The sequence below is a fragment of the Molothrus aeneus genome, chromosome Z (assembly GCF_037042795.1).
Source record: "Molothrus aeneus isolate 106 chromosome Z, BPBGC_Maene_1.0, whole genome shotgun sequence".
Taxonomy (NCBI): domain Eukaryota; kingdom Metazoa; phylum Chordata; class Aves; order Passeriformes; family Icteridae; genus Molothrus; species Molothrus aeneus.
The window spans coordinates 36,357,450-36,373,118 of record NC_089680.1 but is presented as its reverse complement, the minus strand read 5'-3'; the positions used below and the strand labels follow the sequence as shown (position 1 = coordinate 36,373,118).

General features: G+C 38.4%; 1 protein-coding gene across 1 annotated transcript in view; it reads right to left on the bottom strand.

Moving 5' to 3' along the window:
• The window catches only part of PDE4D (phosphodiesterase 4D), a 350,395-nt gene extending 342,438 nt beyond the window's left edge, over window positions 1–7,957 (bottom strand). The window contains exon 1 of the mRNA XM_066568867.1: window positions 7,593–7,957. Within this exon, the coding sequence (XP_066424964.1) occupies window positions 7,593–7,957 (365 nt within the window). The remainder of the gene's footprint in view (window positions 1–7,592) is intronic.
• Between the last annotated feature and the right edge of the window lie 7,712 nt (window positions 7,958–15,669).

Here is a 15,669-nt window from a genome sequence, read left to right as displayed (position 1 = left end):
TGAATTTTCTAGTGACTTTCAAGTCCTTAAATATGGTAGATTTTTGCACTTTTTTTCCCCTCTAGGCTTCTCTTGTTGTGTGAGATAAGCTTATGAGAAGTTTTCTACACTGCACAGTCAAGAACAATTTCTTCCCAGGGAGGCCAAATTTTGAAACATCTTTTGGAAGAGCTTATAATGCCAATGGCAAAAAGAAAAAAGTAATTGGGGTTTCAAAACCCAGTTTGCAATCTTCAATTTTCATGGCATTGTGTCATGAAAACCAAAACCTTAGAATGGCATAACTGAAACCTCAGAAACTGGAGGTAACAGAAAGTCAAGCTCAGCAGTCAGAGCACAGGTTCAAGTATTGGACCAGAGATTTTTGAATGAAGTTTGGTTTTCATTGTTTTAATTTCTGGACTTAGAAGGGTGGATGGATGGGCCAGAGAAAACCATTCCCATCATGCTTATTTTTCCTGTCTGAAGCTGTATAGGCCTTAGATCACCTGGGCCAAGGCAAGAGGAACAAGCATGGAAATATTCATAACATCTCTGAGAGATATTAAAGTCCTCAACAAACTATTTGATTGGAAATCACAGTGGTATTTTCCTGTCTTTATTTCTCCTGAGTCTTCTTGCAGCTGAACTCTCCCCATGAAATCAGAGAGATGTTACAGATCCCAGACAAGGAGCGAGTGAGGGGATAGTCTATGCAAACTAATCTACCAAAGGAATCAGTCATTCCTCTTGCTGTGTATGTAATAAATGGCATTGAAAACAACACTAAGAACACTACATTTCCCCGTAGACCTGTGAAATTGCTATTACACATTTGTAAGACTGCACCAAGGGAACTATGCTGCCTCCCTGATCAGAGAATGGATTCAAAGAAGATGGAGTGAGTCTCTTGGAAGTGCACAGTGATATCATGTGAAGCAAAAGATCCAAGTCAGAGCACAGCAAATTCTGACTAGATTGTGGAAAAGCGTTTTACCATGGAATAGTCAAATCCTGAAGTAGTTTGTCCAGAGATACTGTAGAACCTCCTTTCCTGGGAGTGTTCAAGACTGAACTGAACACTGCTCTGGGCAATCTGTTCTCAACAGACCCTCTTTGAGCAATGGTTGGACCAAGTGACTTACAGAGGTCCTTTCCAACATAAATCATTCCATGATTCCATGATTGTAAAGTGCTATATATCCATAATTTCTCTTTGGCCCTTTCATATTTGCTTGCATGTGCGAAGTCACCTGAGCAGGTGAATTTGTCTTATTTATCATCAGTGTGTGGTTATTTTTCTTTACTGGAAGATACTTTGCCTAAAAGATACTTTGCAACTTTGGCACAAATACTGTCATGTAACACTGTAATACAGACCTATTTAAAATAACTGAAAGTAGCCAGGCACATATGTGCAATGGCAGCCACATTACTAAGCTAAAGGGTTAGTTTGACATCTCCACAGCAGAGCACACTAAAACATTAGGAACACACAGGAGATAGGACAGATACCTCTGAAAATAATTTGGAGAATGAACAATGTGGGACATGTCCTAGCTACCAACTGCTGTTAGTAATTGCTATTAGTAGACAGCTATTGCTTCCCTCCTGTAATCCTTGCTATATGTAACTTAGGGCCTTCAAGGCCCATCAAGGAAGAGATGCAGGTAACAGGATCAAAATAAACATTAACAGAATTTAAAATCTTATCTGCACATTTTCATTCCTACTATCAAATGTTACTGTCACCTTGTCACCTTTAAATACGCAGTCTAAACACACAATACTAAATTTAATTTCTAATTACTGAATCTAGTTTCTTTAGATTACAAGAAGAGCTTTGGATTTGATCCTGAAATGGTGGCAGATCCACTCTATTACCAAAAAAATCCTCTTGTTCTAAGAAATAACCTGTATTCTTGTTCATGAAAATAAAGCTAATCTCTTCTAGATCTGCTGAATACCTTATACTGACGATGGGGAAGGAACATTGACATTCTTCACATTGGCAAGGACCAACCTACTTTCAGATCACCCTGTCAACTGACACAGAGTGATGTTTGTCCAACACTCTTTTTCATTAAACCTTCGCCTTCCAGTAGCAAGAAATTCATTCTTGGAACTTGTCCATTGAGACAAACTATTTAGCAGTCAAATAGTATTGCCATGCTTTCTTGTATGTCCTCAGCTTCCTCTCACACTCATAGTTTTAACATGAATCTCACAGGTTCTCCTGCTAGCTCCAAAGTCTTCTCTAAAGAAAGTCTACAATGCAGTTAATATTACTTAACTCTGTTGAAGATGACTTTTAAAGAAAACTACTAAGGTTCTTTTAGTGTTTTACACAAAAGTTCCATCTAAATTACTCTTCAACTGCGCACCTCTTGTCTCCACATGTTTACAACATCAGCTGAGCACCACTGACCTGCACCATGAGCTTGTGTGTCCAATGGACATCTTCACTAATACTCAAATAATATTGCTATATTAATGCCTATTTAAAATATAGGAATATATAAAACAGTTATGTTAATAATTTTAAGTAGAACTTCATATAGCCACATCTTTTTAAAGAGTGTTTAAATCTTGATTATTCTCTGTTTGATTATGAAGAAATTGTCCTGTTAAATTATTAGGTGTATACTTACTAAATTAAGAAATCTGAACCATTCATTCTCAGCAACATTCATATTAAAATATATTTGAATATGTGAATTTTAAAAGCTCGTATTTTTACAAGTTCCAGCAGCATGAAAATTAATGCTACTCATATAGTTCAGGTCACACAACTCTTAACAATCAGAAAATGTAAGCCTTTCAAAACATGAAAATAACACACTTAACAGTCACTTATTTAAAATATTGACAACATGAGTTTCTTATTTCATTTATCTTGACATACAATTAAAAAGAACAGTAATTCAACAATGTTTACTAAGACATAAAATTTATTTGTGTCTGAAGTAGGGATACCATATGCCAATTATCTTAACATCTTGGGTGCTAGTACTCTGTAGTAGTAAACAAAGCAATAATACACTGCCAAACAAGTAAACAAAAAAATTCTAAATTAGAAACTGCTGCTAAATTCTGAGAGTGTTATTTATGGGCCTGTAAGTTAGAAAACACTCTTCTTCCTTTTCCTTTGTCTGTGTGGAAGTAGCTAAGATATAATAGATGAAGAGGAGCTTTCCAAACCAAGCAGGAGGAAGGAATGGGGCCTAAGATGGAAAGAGTGCATTTTATTGGAGAACCAAACAGATTTGCAAAGTAGCTACTCTTTTTATAGCTCCATATGTAGCTACAAAGCCCAAGAGTTAATCTATCTAAATTATTAGAGTGGTATACAATATCCCAGACTTCAGAAAGTTGAGACACTAATTCATAAACTTCCCTTCTTCTCCTAATAGAGAATAAAGCCTCTGGGCAACAGAAATATTATGCTGCATTCAATTTTGAGAGTTATTCTGGTTTATTAGCTATTATTGGGTGGTATAAGGACAAGATTGACACTTCAAGAAAAATAATACTTTAGAGCAATCTTCATATGTAAGCAATGCAGTAATGAATGCTACTTGGTCAGACCGGGTCCCATACATGAAATGGAAAGAGAGCAAGTAGATTTTTTTGACAGCAACTAATTTTAATGAAAGTAGTTTCTTAAACTTTTTTTCACTTATGAAATTAGTTTTTTAAACAGACAGCAATAGGGAACAAACACAAGGATTACTGGATTGTAAAACCTAGTGCTGCCTCCCCATTGCATGGATGTTTATCTTTAAGCACTGATGAAAATTTGTTTTTGTGAAATCCTAGGCCAAAACAACACTGGAGATAAAATTTACAGAGGACATATTGTAAAATAATAATTGCCTGGGAAACGTGACAAAAAGAAATTAGGAGACTAAGATTTATTTTAAGTATACAACATCCTGGGAAATTCCACGACTAGTGGAATTAAGACTGATGGTGTTTGTTCTCTAATTTTTTCAGTCTGAAATTTCAGTAGTGAAAAATAGAACATAGAAAGATGATATGGCAAGATTATTTGATTGACATATGACTAATGGACTTTAAAAATGCCCAGGTGGGGTTTTCTTTAAACAACTAGCCTGTGTATATAGACCACACAACAGTGCTAATTATGCGTGAAGAAGTACCTGAAATTTATGAAGATAACCACAGTAGCTTAATTTATTACATGGAGTATTTTGTGTTATTGACTAGAAAATTATTTGAGTCGAAGTATTTATTTTTCAATTCCACGACTGCTATTTATTATTACATAGTTCTTTTTGTTCTGTGATCTAAAAATTCACTTTAGCATGAATCTGTAATTACCCTGTTTCTGTTTTTCTTTTACATAAGAGAAAATATTGTCAGAGAGAGATTAAATGACTTGCACAAGACCACACAGTAAACAACTGGCAAAAACCCCCGGATCACAGATCACAGATAATCACAATCATCTTCTTGACTATCCTGATTTTTGTGCAGCTTTTGTGTATATGAATTAAAAACACTTACCTTCTAATTTAAAAATGCACGAATAATCTTGACTTTTATGCAAAATACATTAGTCGATGATCCTGACATATCCTTCTGTATAAAGAAATGCTGCTGTATTCCTTGAAGTCACTACAGCAGTGTTCTAAATAAGTTGAGTGCAAAGTTAGTGATGCTCATGAAGAGACAGAGAAAGCATTGGAGTGATTATAAGCAGTAGTTAGTATCACAAACTACAAGCACATAGTGTTTTTCAACTAATATAGTTTAGAATCTATGCTAGCTGATTTTGCCTTTTAAATGTAAATTCTCTTCAGTTTGAATAAAGATGTACTAGTCAGTTCTAACTCAAATTGTAACATATGTAATTTCTCCTTCTCATTTCTTTTGAAAAATACAACTGTTACATATTTTTAAGTTCTCTACCAAACTTAAAAGAGAAAATACTTCAAAGTTGCATATTTGGTTTATTAAGTGTCCTTTATGGTTTTCATTGAGGTTTTCAGAAATGTGATATGTGTAGAGTGAAACAAAATAAATTCTGGAAAAACAATTACACGGATTTAATTTTTTGACATTTGAGACATCAGTGTATTATACTACCCCTATCTTTTGATGCATCTTCCATACTTTTATATGCAATTTTCCCCAGTTCTAGACAGTTTTACCTACCATATTCAGAGTAATTTGAGGTCCTCTGAAATACAAGCTTGTCTCCTTACACCACAATAAATCCAAAGGAAAGAAATCCATTCAGGAATGTTCTTTTGAAAACAGTTTAAATAGGGGAGAAGTATAAAAATGTCTAAATACGAAAAGGGAACCGCAATACTTCTAAAAGGACAGGTGTCTTCCACAAAAATATTGGAGGTTTTTGCAAGTCACTGCTTTTACAAGAATAAGAAGATATTTTTCTTTGCTTTTTATGCAAAAAAGCGGGGGAAAGTAGCAATTGATGGAAACCTTGAAATGAAAGTCCTGGAAAGACCACCCTTTTTCTGATATTTCTTGAATATATTTGTAAAGCAATTTGTTACAGTTCACTTTGTGTTTCCATACTATAGTTGTTTGCTTCATTCAAGATGTTTTACTACGAGACTTTATTCTAAGAAAGTCATTTGATGGTGAATTATATTGAACTTCTTTACTCTTCTTTGCTTTACTACTTCCAAAAGGGAAGCACATCTGAAGCATTTTTACTAATCCCATAAAATTAAAATAAAATTCAGTGACCTCAGTTAAGCAGCATGTCTTGTCAAAACAACATTTTTATGCTAATTGAATAGAAATAGAATGAAGAGTTAAAAAACAAAAATACTTTTCATATTGAAGTTTCATATTGAAACTTCAGATTGAAGTTTTAATTCCCATTTAAACAGCTGTCACGTGAATTGTAATTTAAAAATGGCCCTGAAATCCTAATAGAAGAAATAGTATGTGTACTCTCCCTTTCCACCTTGACTTAGTACCCCCTCAATAATTAATCACTTATGGAATAATGCTGAATATATTCAAGTCAACCATTATGATATATAAAAATTAAGCTGTTTTGCCATTACAAAACAGAAATTCTGCACTCAGTCTTAAAGGTCAAAAATACTAGACCCCTAGAGGGTTTTTTTTAATATAAAAGAAACAGGAATGTATTGAAAAAAGCTTTAAATTGAACATTTGTTAATTTTTGAATCTTATTTTTTCTTTCCAATCTTACATGGTGAAAAATTTAACATCATTAACTTCAGACAAGAACAAGTTTACAGAAGGGATACAAATGTGCAGCAACAGAACAGCTGTGTGGAAATCAAAGATATTAAAAGACATATTTAAAGATTACTTATTTGAAAATATAGTTCTAGTTTACAATTGCTGGATCTCTTTTTATTTCTTAATCATATATGAAGTGGACATGAAGTTACTGTTAGGCAGAAATAGAGCTAACACTGCCAGAGTATATTCAAGTATGTCTTTTTCAGATTTATGGCCAAGGCTCCATAATAAAGAATGCGGTGTGCACCAGAGAAACACACAAAGCAATCTTCATTGAGAAAGGATTCTATTATTTATTCATCAAGCATATCACGCTATAAAAATCTGATTATCCAAGAAATCAAAAATCTACAGAGTCCCTCAATATCAAGTATTGTCCCTCTGCCCACCATTCTCTCCATAAATCCTTTATTCACAATGTCTGCTTAAAATTCAAGTGCAAGCGTGTGTCTCTCTACTCAAAGGAAGTGGTTCCAGCTACTAAATATGAAGTCCGAATAATAAATTGGTTTTTCAGATTCAACATCTTTCTGATTTTGACAGAGAATTTTATTTTAAAACAGATGCCTGTTACAGCCGTCAAGGGTAAAATAGGCATTGGTAAGCTACACACTGAAAAATAAATCCACAGCTCATTTAAAGGGGAACAATAGACTAGTAGATGACGGAGTCCTCCCTCTGGCTAAGAAACCATTAGCCTATTTTCTCAACTAAGCCCATTCAAACTAACAGGACCCTAACCCTGGATTTGCCAGACTGTCTCCCACCCCCCAGAGCTCTCATTATTTTAACTTTGTGAAAACATCACACGAATTGCGTCCTTCCCGCTCGGCAGCAGCGCTGAAGGTTCCCGGGGAGCGCGGGCAGCTCAGCGAGGAGGGGCAGCCGGGGAGGCAGCGGAGCGGCGCCGGGCTCAGAGAAACGCGGCCCCGCTGCCCGCCCCGCTCACGGCTCCGTGCCCGCACAGACGCCGTCCCGCTCCCACCCACGTGTTTCGTGGCCGCTTTTCCACCCACAGACAGGCGTGTACGGGACGACGCGGCGCCGCCCGTGCCCCGGTCACGCCCGCTTCAGGCGAGCCCTGACCGGGGGTTCCTTGCAGCGTCCCAGCCCGGGGTCCCCAGCACGGCTGCGCACCCCGAGCCCACCTCCCTTTCGGAGCCTCCGCAACCGTAGGTGCCCGTTCCTTATCCTTGCCGCCGGCGGAAGGCAGGCCGGTCGGACGGGGGTCCCGCGGTGCCCACCCCGCTGAATCCCGTCCCCGCGGCCGGGAGCGGCGCTCCTCCGCCGCACCCCCCACACGCGCGGCCGGAGCGCTGGGCCAAGCCCTCTCCTACCGTCTGAGTCCCTGGAAGGAGGAGGGCCAGGACATCCGCGATTTTTTCAAGCCGGGCCGGTGGCCGGTCTCCACGGCGTAGGAGGCGCGGTCCATGGCTTGGCAGTAGAGGTACCGCTCCGTGTCGGAGTAGCCGCGGTGCCTGACGCGAGCCCCGGCCAGGCAGCGGCCCCGCGACACGGGAGACGCCGGCGGCTGCCCGGAGTGCTGCTGGTGCTGGAGGAACTGGTGCTGTCGCAGCTGCGGTGGGTAGTGCTGATCTTGCCGCCACAGATGCTTCGGGGCTTTGAGACCCCCGCTACCGTCGTTGCCGCCGTCGCTGCCGCTGGGCATCGCGGACAAGCCGCTGCTGCTCTCCGCCTCCATGCTGCCGGCGGTCGGGCCGCGCCGGGCGGGCGTGCGGGCAGGGGCGGCGGCTGCCGCCTTCCTGAGGGCAGCGGCGAGGAAACTGTGCTGAAAAGTTGGACAGCTCCTGCCGCGCCACCCCTCGCCCGACTGTGGGAGCGGCTGGGGCAGCCGCGCCGCCGGCTCTTGACTGCTCCGCGGGAGGGGAGGCGGGGAGAGGGGGAGGAGGAGGAGGAGGAGAGGAGGGGCTGGCATCCCGCTCGGAAATATTTAAAGCCAGGCTGGAGCCCGGACGATGGAGAGCAGACCCGACAGGGGGCGGTGGTTGGGGCAGAGAGCGCTGGGGTGTGCGGGAGGTGGGAAAATGCGCGATGAGGATGCCGACAGGGCGCGGGGATGGGAATGGGACCGGGAGTGAATGCGGAGGGGGTCAGTGCCGCTGATGCTGCAGCCCGCCCCTCCTGAGGCGCCCCTCTCCCTCCCTGAGGCCGTGGCTGCTGGCCGGACAGGACTCCCTCCAGAGGGACTCTCGCTGCCGGGCGACAGCAGGTGGCAAAGTTGCTCGCGCCCCTGTTCACCGAGAACTTTGAGGTGGGTTAAAAATGGGTTCTCGCTACTTAAAGTCCCCCTCCCGCCACTCCTTATTTCCTATATCCTGCTTCCAGTCCACATCAGGTTCAGAAATCGTGTTTCCCAACTTGAAGCCTGCCCCTGGTCTTGTCTTTGCTGATGAGTAAGCTCCCTCCCTGCAAGGAGTAAGACTGGCTGCAAATCAAGGCGAGGAAGGTTTAATTATAGCGATGCTGAGCCTACTGCTACAGAGAAGCTTTTATATGACATACCACTAGCTTCAGGACTTTGTAACTGCCGCGGGAAAAAATTATTTAAAGTTAAGATCTACAGAAGAGGTATTTTGTACTAAAGAGATCTTTTTAATTAGTTTTAAATTTGAAATTCTTTTGTGCCTATGTACAACCAATAATTCACACTGGAAGGGAATTAATTTTATTAGGTTACCTTTTTTTTTTAAACATTGGTATGTGTTCTGTATGGTAATATTCTAAAATCTAGCAGTTGTTATTCAGAGCAAAATTATAATCTCCACCCTCCTGATAAAATATGAAAAGGACACATGCAAGTGTTCATTTGAAAATTATTAATATGAATTTGCTTGGTGATTCTATTCTGTTTGCCAGAGTATCAGTACTAAGCAGTAGTAATCACTACTAAGAAAGCATTGCAAAAATGTCTCTCCTACAGTATCTTTACAAAAACATACATTTTCTTGTAATCAGTGTTCATCTACTCATTAGATTGTTCTGATTAGCTTCATGCACAACTTATACTTCCTCAATCATAAAATTGGTCTTGCCAATCCTTTTCCCTTTCCTTCACAGGTCTGCAATCGTCTTAATTCTCATAAATTTCTCTCTGAACTTAATTTTTTATTAAAGCAAAAGTACACTTATGAAAATTCTTTAATGTGTTGATGTACTTTTTTTTCCATTCTCCATCTTAAAGGTCAGCCTTCCTTTCTAAACATACAGTGCTCCTAAAATTAAGACTCACCCTCCAAACACATACATACAAGATTTTGTTGGGCAAAATGTTGGTAATCACACACCATCCCTTCAGTAGAAGTACAAGCAGTAGAAGTACAGTACAAGTACATGCAGTAGAAGTACAACCTCCTGCACGATAAAATGCCAATACTTGCACAAGAAGTTGAAGTACTGCATTAGAATTAATCCCTTCAGGTCTTCTCACCTGCCCTAAAGACTGTTCATTTCAGCAAAAATCCCCAAGAAAATAATAAATTGAAATAAATATTATTAGTACCAGAAAAGAGTGAAAGTAGTACTTCCATTGAAGGAAACTTGGACTTGAGCTCACATTTGTCAAGTTCTAATTCTTCTGCTTTTTATCCAGACATCTTAGATGCTACCATTTTCCCAGCTGTGTCAGGCTGTGGCAGTTTTGACAGCACGTACAGGAGACAAAAATGGGGCAATGAATAGAGAAAGACTCAAGTCAGACAACAGGGGAGAATTATATCCAAAATGTAACTGGGGATAATTTCATCACTGAATATAGGTATATAGGATGCAATTCTGTGAAAAACTCAGAGAAATAACTTTTTATCCTTGTTGACCTCCAGAGGAATATTGCAAGGGGACTGCATTTCACAATTGCTAGTTCCCTCTACCTTAAAATTAGACAAAACTTCTGTGATCAATTGCGCTATAATTGCACAGAATCACAGAACTGCCATTTAGAAGGGCCTTCATAAGATTGTCCAATCTAACCTCAAGCTCACAATGGGGTTATCATCAATACTAGATCACATCAGCCACAGCTTTGTCTGAATCTCAAAACTCTTCAACAGAAATTCACCAGCCTCTGTGGATGACCTGCTATGATGCTTCGTCACATCCCTAAAGAAGACAATTTTCCTGATGTTCAATCTGAACCTCCCAATCAGGGGCCCTTGCCCCTTGTTAAACAGCATGCCACCACTGAAAAGACCTTAAATTTGCTGTCTTTTTCAACTAATCTTCCCATAGCTGCAGGCTGCCTTTAGATTGCCTCTTACCTCCTCCACACCAGACCCAGCAAGCTGTCCCCTTAAGCACTCATCACTGGTCATGTGCCCTTGGGCCATCCTGGTAGCCTCTTCTGGGTTCCCAGCGTTCCCATTCATCCACTGCCTGCAGCCACTTTGGCACATAGTTTGCTTTATTTATGATGAAAAGTGCACTGTTCAGCTGTTACCCACCCTACAGTCCACTAAAGCTCCCAGATCCTTTCCAGTGGGACCATGATCTAGTCAGTCACTTGCCAGCCTCTGCTTCAGGTTATCCTGTGTGGGTGCCAAACTCTACAGTTCAACATGGGCTCTGGAATCTGCCACTTCTGGTGATGTACCACCTGCCAGCCAGATTCTGAAAGACCATTCTCTACACTTCAGTCCTACCTAACAGCCTGTTCGTCCAGTTGAGACTTCCTCAGTTTCAAAACATAAATGATTTGAGGGATTATTTCAAAATCCTTACTAAACTGAAGGTGTGTTACACCCACTGTTCTGTACCCTGAACAGTCTTTTCATAATGGAACACAATCAGGTCAAACACACATTATTTGCCTTTGGTAAATCTAAGTGTTGAGAAGTCCTATCTGTCTTCCTGCTTTTAGAAAATAGATATAGACGTGTGCTTGGAGCTTTCCACCAATACATGTGAGACCAGTAAGTCTATAGTACTTCCAATATTTTTCTTGCCTTACTTAAGAGTGGGTGTAACAGTGACCTTTTCCCGGCTGACAGGGATTTCCCTTAACCACCATCACTTTCCACAGATAACAACCAGCAGCCTCATGGATGCCCTTTGGTTTGACACTGGAACTGCATTTCGGCAATGAACTTATATTTCAGCTCATAAGGCACTTTTGGTAATCTCCATTCAATCTCATATTTTCAGAGTTTGCCTAATGTTTTAGACACAAAGTTCAATTTGACAGATAATCAAAGCATATTAGCATTTAAAATTTAAAAAAATTGACTCTGAGAAACACAGAAAATGCAGTAGAAGTACAACGTCCTGTACAATAAAATGCCAATACTTGCACAAGAAGTTGACGTACTGCATTAGAATTAATGATGAAATCTACATGAATTCTTAATTCTTTTCTGACTGTTTTTGATTTCGTTTTTGTTGTTGGTTGATTGGGGTTTTTTTCTTTTCATTTTTCTGTTTCTGGTAGATTTTGTGTGTGTGATTTTTTTCTTGTGCACAAACCTTACTGTACCTTCATGCCTTCAAGACTACTTCATAAAAGTAGCCTCTTTTTTTAATAACAGTATTGGTGTATTTCATTTGAATGCCCATTTTACATATTAAAAATAATGTGGTTCTAAATTTACAAAGTGTTTCTCAAAAACTTCGTCAAAAAGACACAAACAGAATGTTACTACAGTATTTCACACAATTAGAATCTGTACCATAGAGCACAAGACATGGCATGGTAAAAAGGCAATGTATAATGTATATGTAAAAAAGTATAAATATGTTCAGGTACTCTTAAATATCAGAATTTCATTTCACCTACCAATTATTGTATTTAAATTTTAAAAATAATATTTATATGACCAGCATGCTAAGACCATGCACAACATTTACAAAAAATATTTTAAAGTATTTATATTTCCCTGCAAAATACAATATATAAATGGAAGTTTTATCTAAAAATCAAACAAATACACAAATAGAAAGAGAAGTATGCCTTTTTGTCAATATTTCCTATATGAAGTCAAGACAAGTTTTTTCTTACTTGCCAACTAATTTCACACAGAATCCTCAGAAGTACTAAGTTTGGTGATGACTCAATAGCAATAGAACAGTCTACATTTGAGAATTGTAACTGAAAATGATTTAGAAGAATACCTTTTCTCTCCATTTTCCTAGAACGTGCCTGAGCCTCCTCACAAGAAACTAGAAACTCCTTGGTGAGTTGAGGCTCAAACATAAGAACTACTCTGGCCACACCCAACTTGAGAGCCTTGCCTTAGAGCTTTCTGTGTACATGATAACAAAATGCCCAAAGATTCATAAAATAAAATGTAACATTTTACCTTGTAAGAGAATGCCATTTTATGTTATTCTTAACCTTTCAAATATTTTTAAAAGTATGTGTTTGCTTTCAAGAAGTACTTAGAATAATAGAAAGAATTGCTCTCAAAAAATAACAATTCCATTTGCTTTTGTAGATTTGTTTACAGAGGTTTTGATAATATTTTCAAGGCTCTCTTCAGCTGATGGTGCTAGTATTCACAGTGTGCTAGATAAACTGCCATATCACTTACTCCTTCAGAACAGCACTGCAATTCTTAACAGACATTTGTGACAGCACTGAAGATAAGCAGTTCTGACATACAAAAAAATAATGGGGACCTCCTTACTTTTTACCTTCATTTCCTGGCATAATAATGACACACAGTCCTTAAAAACCACTGTCTTTTATTTTTGGCACCTCATGTAAGTGAAATATATCACCTAAGTACAATAGAAAAAAAATTCAAAATTGAGATAAAAACATATCATTGAAGGAGACAACAGTATATTAAGGAGATAACCAGCATAAGTGGATTAGAAAGGAAATTATTCAGCTATTTAGTTAAGAAGCTAACAGTATACCCCCTCTTCATGCCAGAGAAGATGCTTTTTTAATAGTTTACAGACCTTGCAAACAGTGGTAAAGTAAGAGGAAATAACTGGCATCAGCTCTACAACAAAAGAAACAATGATAACACCTGAACATAGATGACAGTACATTTTGTTCAGCAGAATTCACCACTGACTTCAGCACTGATATTAGTCCTGTTATAATTCAGTGCAATTGCACTTAAGAAACTGTATCATATTTTACATACACAGATTCACTGAGGTCTTTTAAGTCCAATAAGATTGAATTTCAGATACAGTGCAGAGTCACTAGCTGTTCATATAAATTTTTGTGTCACATCTGACTCATAGGATAGAAACACATTCCTGCTGCTAGCAATGTAAAAGGAATTCAGCAGATCATCATTCTATAACTCAACAGAAAGCATGAATTATTAAAAAGGAAAAAATGAGTGCTTTAAAAAGTAGGGGACTGAATAAATATAGAATACTTTATTAGTTGTGTGACTTCAAATTCTAGAAAAATAAAATACTACAATAATATAGCCATGTAGGTATCACACAATCTGTTCGTAGAATGTTTTTTACATTACACAAACTTCTTTCCCATTGCAAATAAGGGGCAGTAAGACTAAGATTACTGTAACTGTTTCAATATGTATTCTGAAATCCTACTGCAGAAAGAAATTAACAACCAATAATCTTTTTTTTTTTTTTTAACACCTTTTGTAGATAATGGAATGACTCCATAATATAATTCTACTGAAATTACTATTAACATGATAAAGAGGGGATTAATCTAGAACTGTATAAATATGCAAGTTTGAGTCTTATCACATATTAGGAAGGCTGTTTTTTCCAGTTTGTGAAAGATTCCTGCAGGTAGTTCCATGGGGATTTATTTTTGATATATTTTTAAGTGAGGACACTTAACATTTTAACACTTTAACATTTAACACTTTCCAGTTTTGAAGAAAAACCCCAACATTGCAATCAGATTAGCTATTTTATCTGGTGTCTTCTATACAAAAGTATAATTAAAGTGCTTAATTTATTACCCTACAAATGATATTTTTGAGTGCTTTTTCACTTTTCCTGTGTTCAGTCACAACGGATTCAAAGATCTACTTAGAATCAGTGACATAGATATCAAATTAATTTATAATATGAAGAAAAACAAAAATCATATCCATGTAAATATTTGCTACAATACAAAGTACTACATACCTTTCAAATATAAACCCAAAGCTAACAATTTCATGTAAGCACACAATTTCTATTTCTTACAGAGTTTATGTATACCAAGAAAATATTTCTTTGAATTTATTGACATTTCAATTGTAAAAGCATAGCTTTTCAGTATAGATTGTATTCTTGCTTTGTGTATTAAAGCACTGAGTTTAGTCCAGTGCAATACATTCATCACAAACCAGACACAGAAAAATATCCTGACGCACAAAGCCAACCCTCTCCTTTTACCCAGGTAGTTTAAAATATGTCAAGTATGTAAGAACCAAGTATTTGATAGTGCAGCTACATGGACAGACAAAGCTAAAGCCTGGGCTTTGACACCCCCAGGCTGGTGCAGAGCTCTACTGATGAAAAGCTGAGCTGACTGAGATGAGAAAGGCATTTTGCACCCACTAAGTTCACAATTTCATGTAACCTCCCACTTGACACAGTGAGCAAAGACTCCCTCTATTTCAGAAGCATGCTGAAAACCACAAGCTCAGTTCTCCCTAGCACTATATAATTACTGAACGTAAAAGGGGACAGATCTTAACATTTAATTGACTGCCTTGATTTGCAGCTGGAGTAGGAAACAACAGCAGCAGTTATTATTTTACCAGTTGGACAGTACAAGAGTGAGAGGAGGGATTTAGCACAGTTAGTGCTCCTCCCATTTCCTCTTCTCCACTATAACACAGCAGCAGATTAAAAGAAGCATAAAACCCTAAGACAAGCCTCTGTGGAGTTTCTTTTTTATGCAGCAATAGGGGATGGTGCTATATTGACTGAAACTTTTTTCCAAAGTAGTTCCCAGATAATACAGCTACTCTTCATCATCCATGGATCACAAAAAACACCACTAATTGAGCACTTAACCTACTTTGAACAAGGTTTGAAGGATAACGATACTTCTGCAGTTTCTCTTATGTTCTATCAGTTGAATTACTGATCTGCACACTTCAGACAGAGGACCATGGGTGACATCCAAAATAGTTTTTTAGGTTTACACTTGTATGGAAAATAGTGACTTCAGGTTTTAAGCGTTTATGAGCATTTAATTTCTGTAAGACATTGCACAGCTTAATATCCTCTTGATTTTAGTCTCACTTCTGACAAACACAAAAGTCTACCAGTTAAAAAAAATCTCTTAAACCTAGTTGCACTAAATTCTTGGCAAAAAAAAAAAAAAAAAGCATTAAACCATGCTGAAATAACAAACATTAGGACAAAAACTTAAAAAAACCCCACAAAACCTGGACCACTCCAGGCAAAATCCAAGGCAGGTGAGTTTTGTATGACTTAAAGTTTTCATCAATCTCTTTTTAA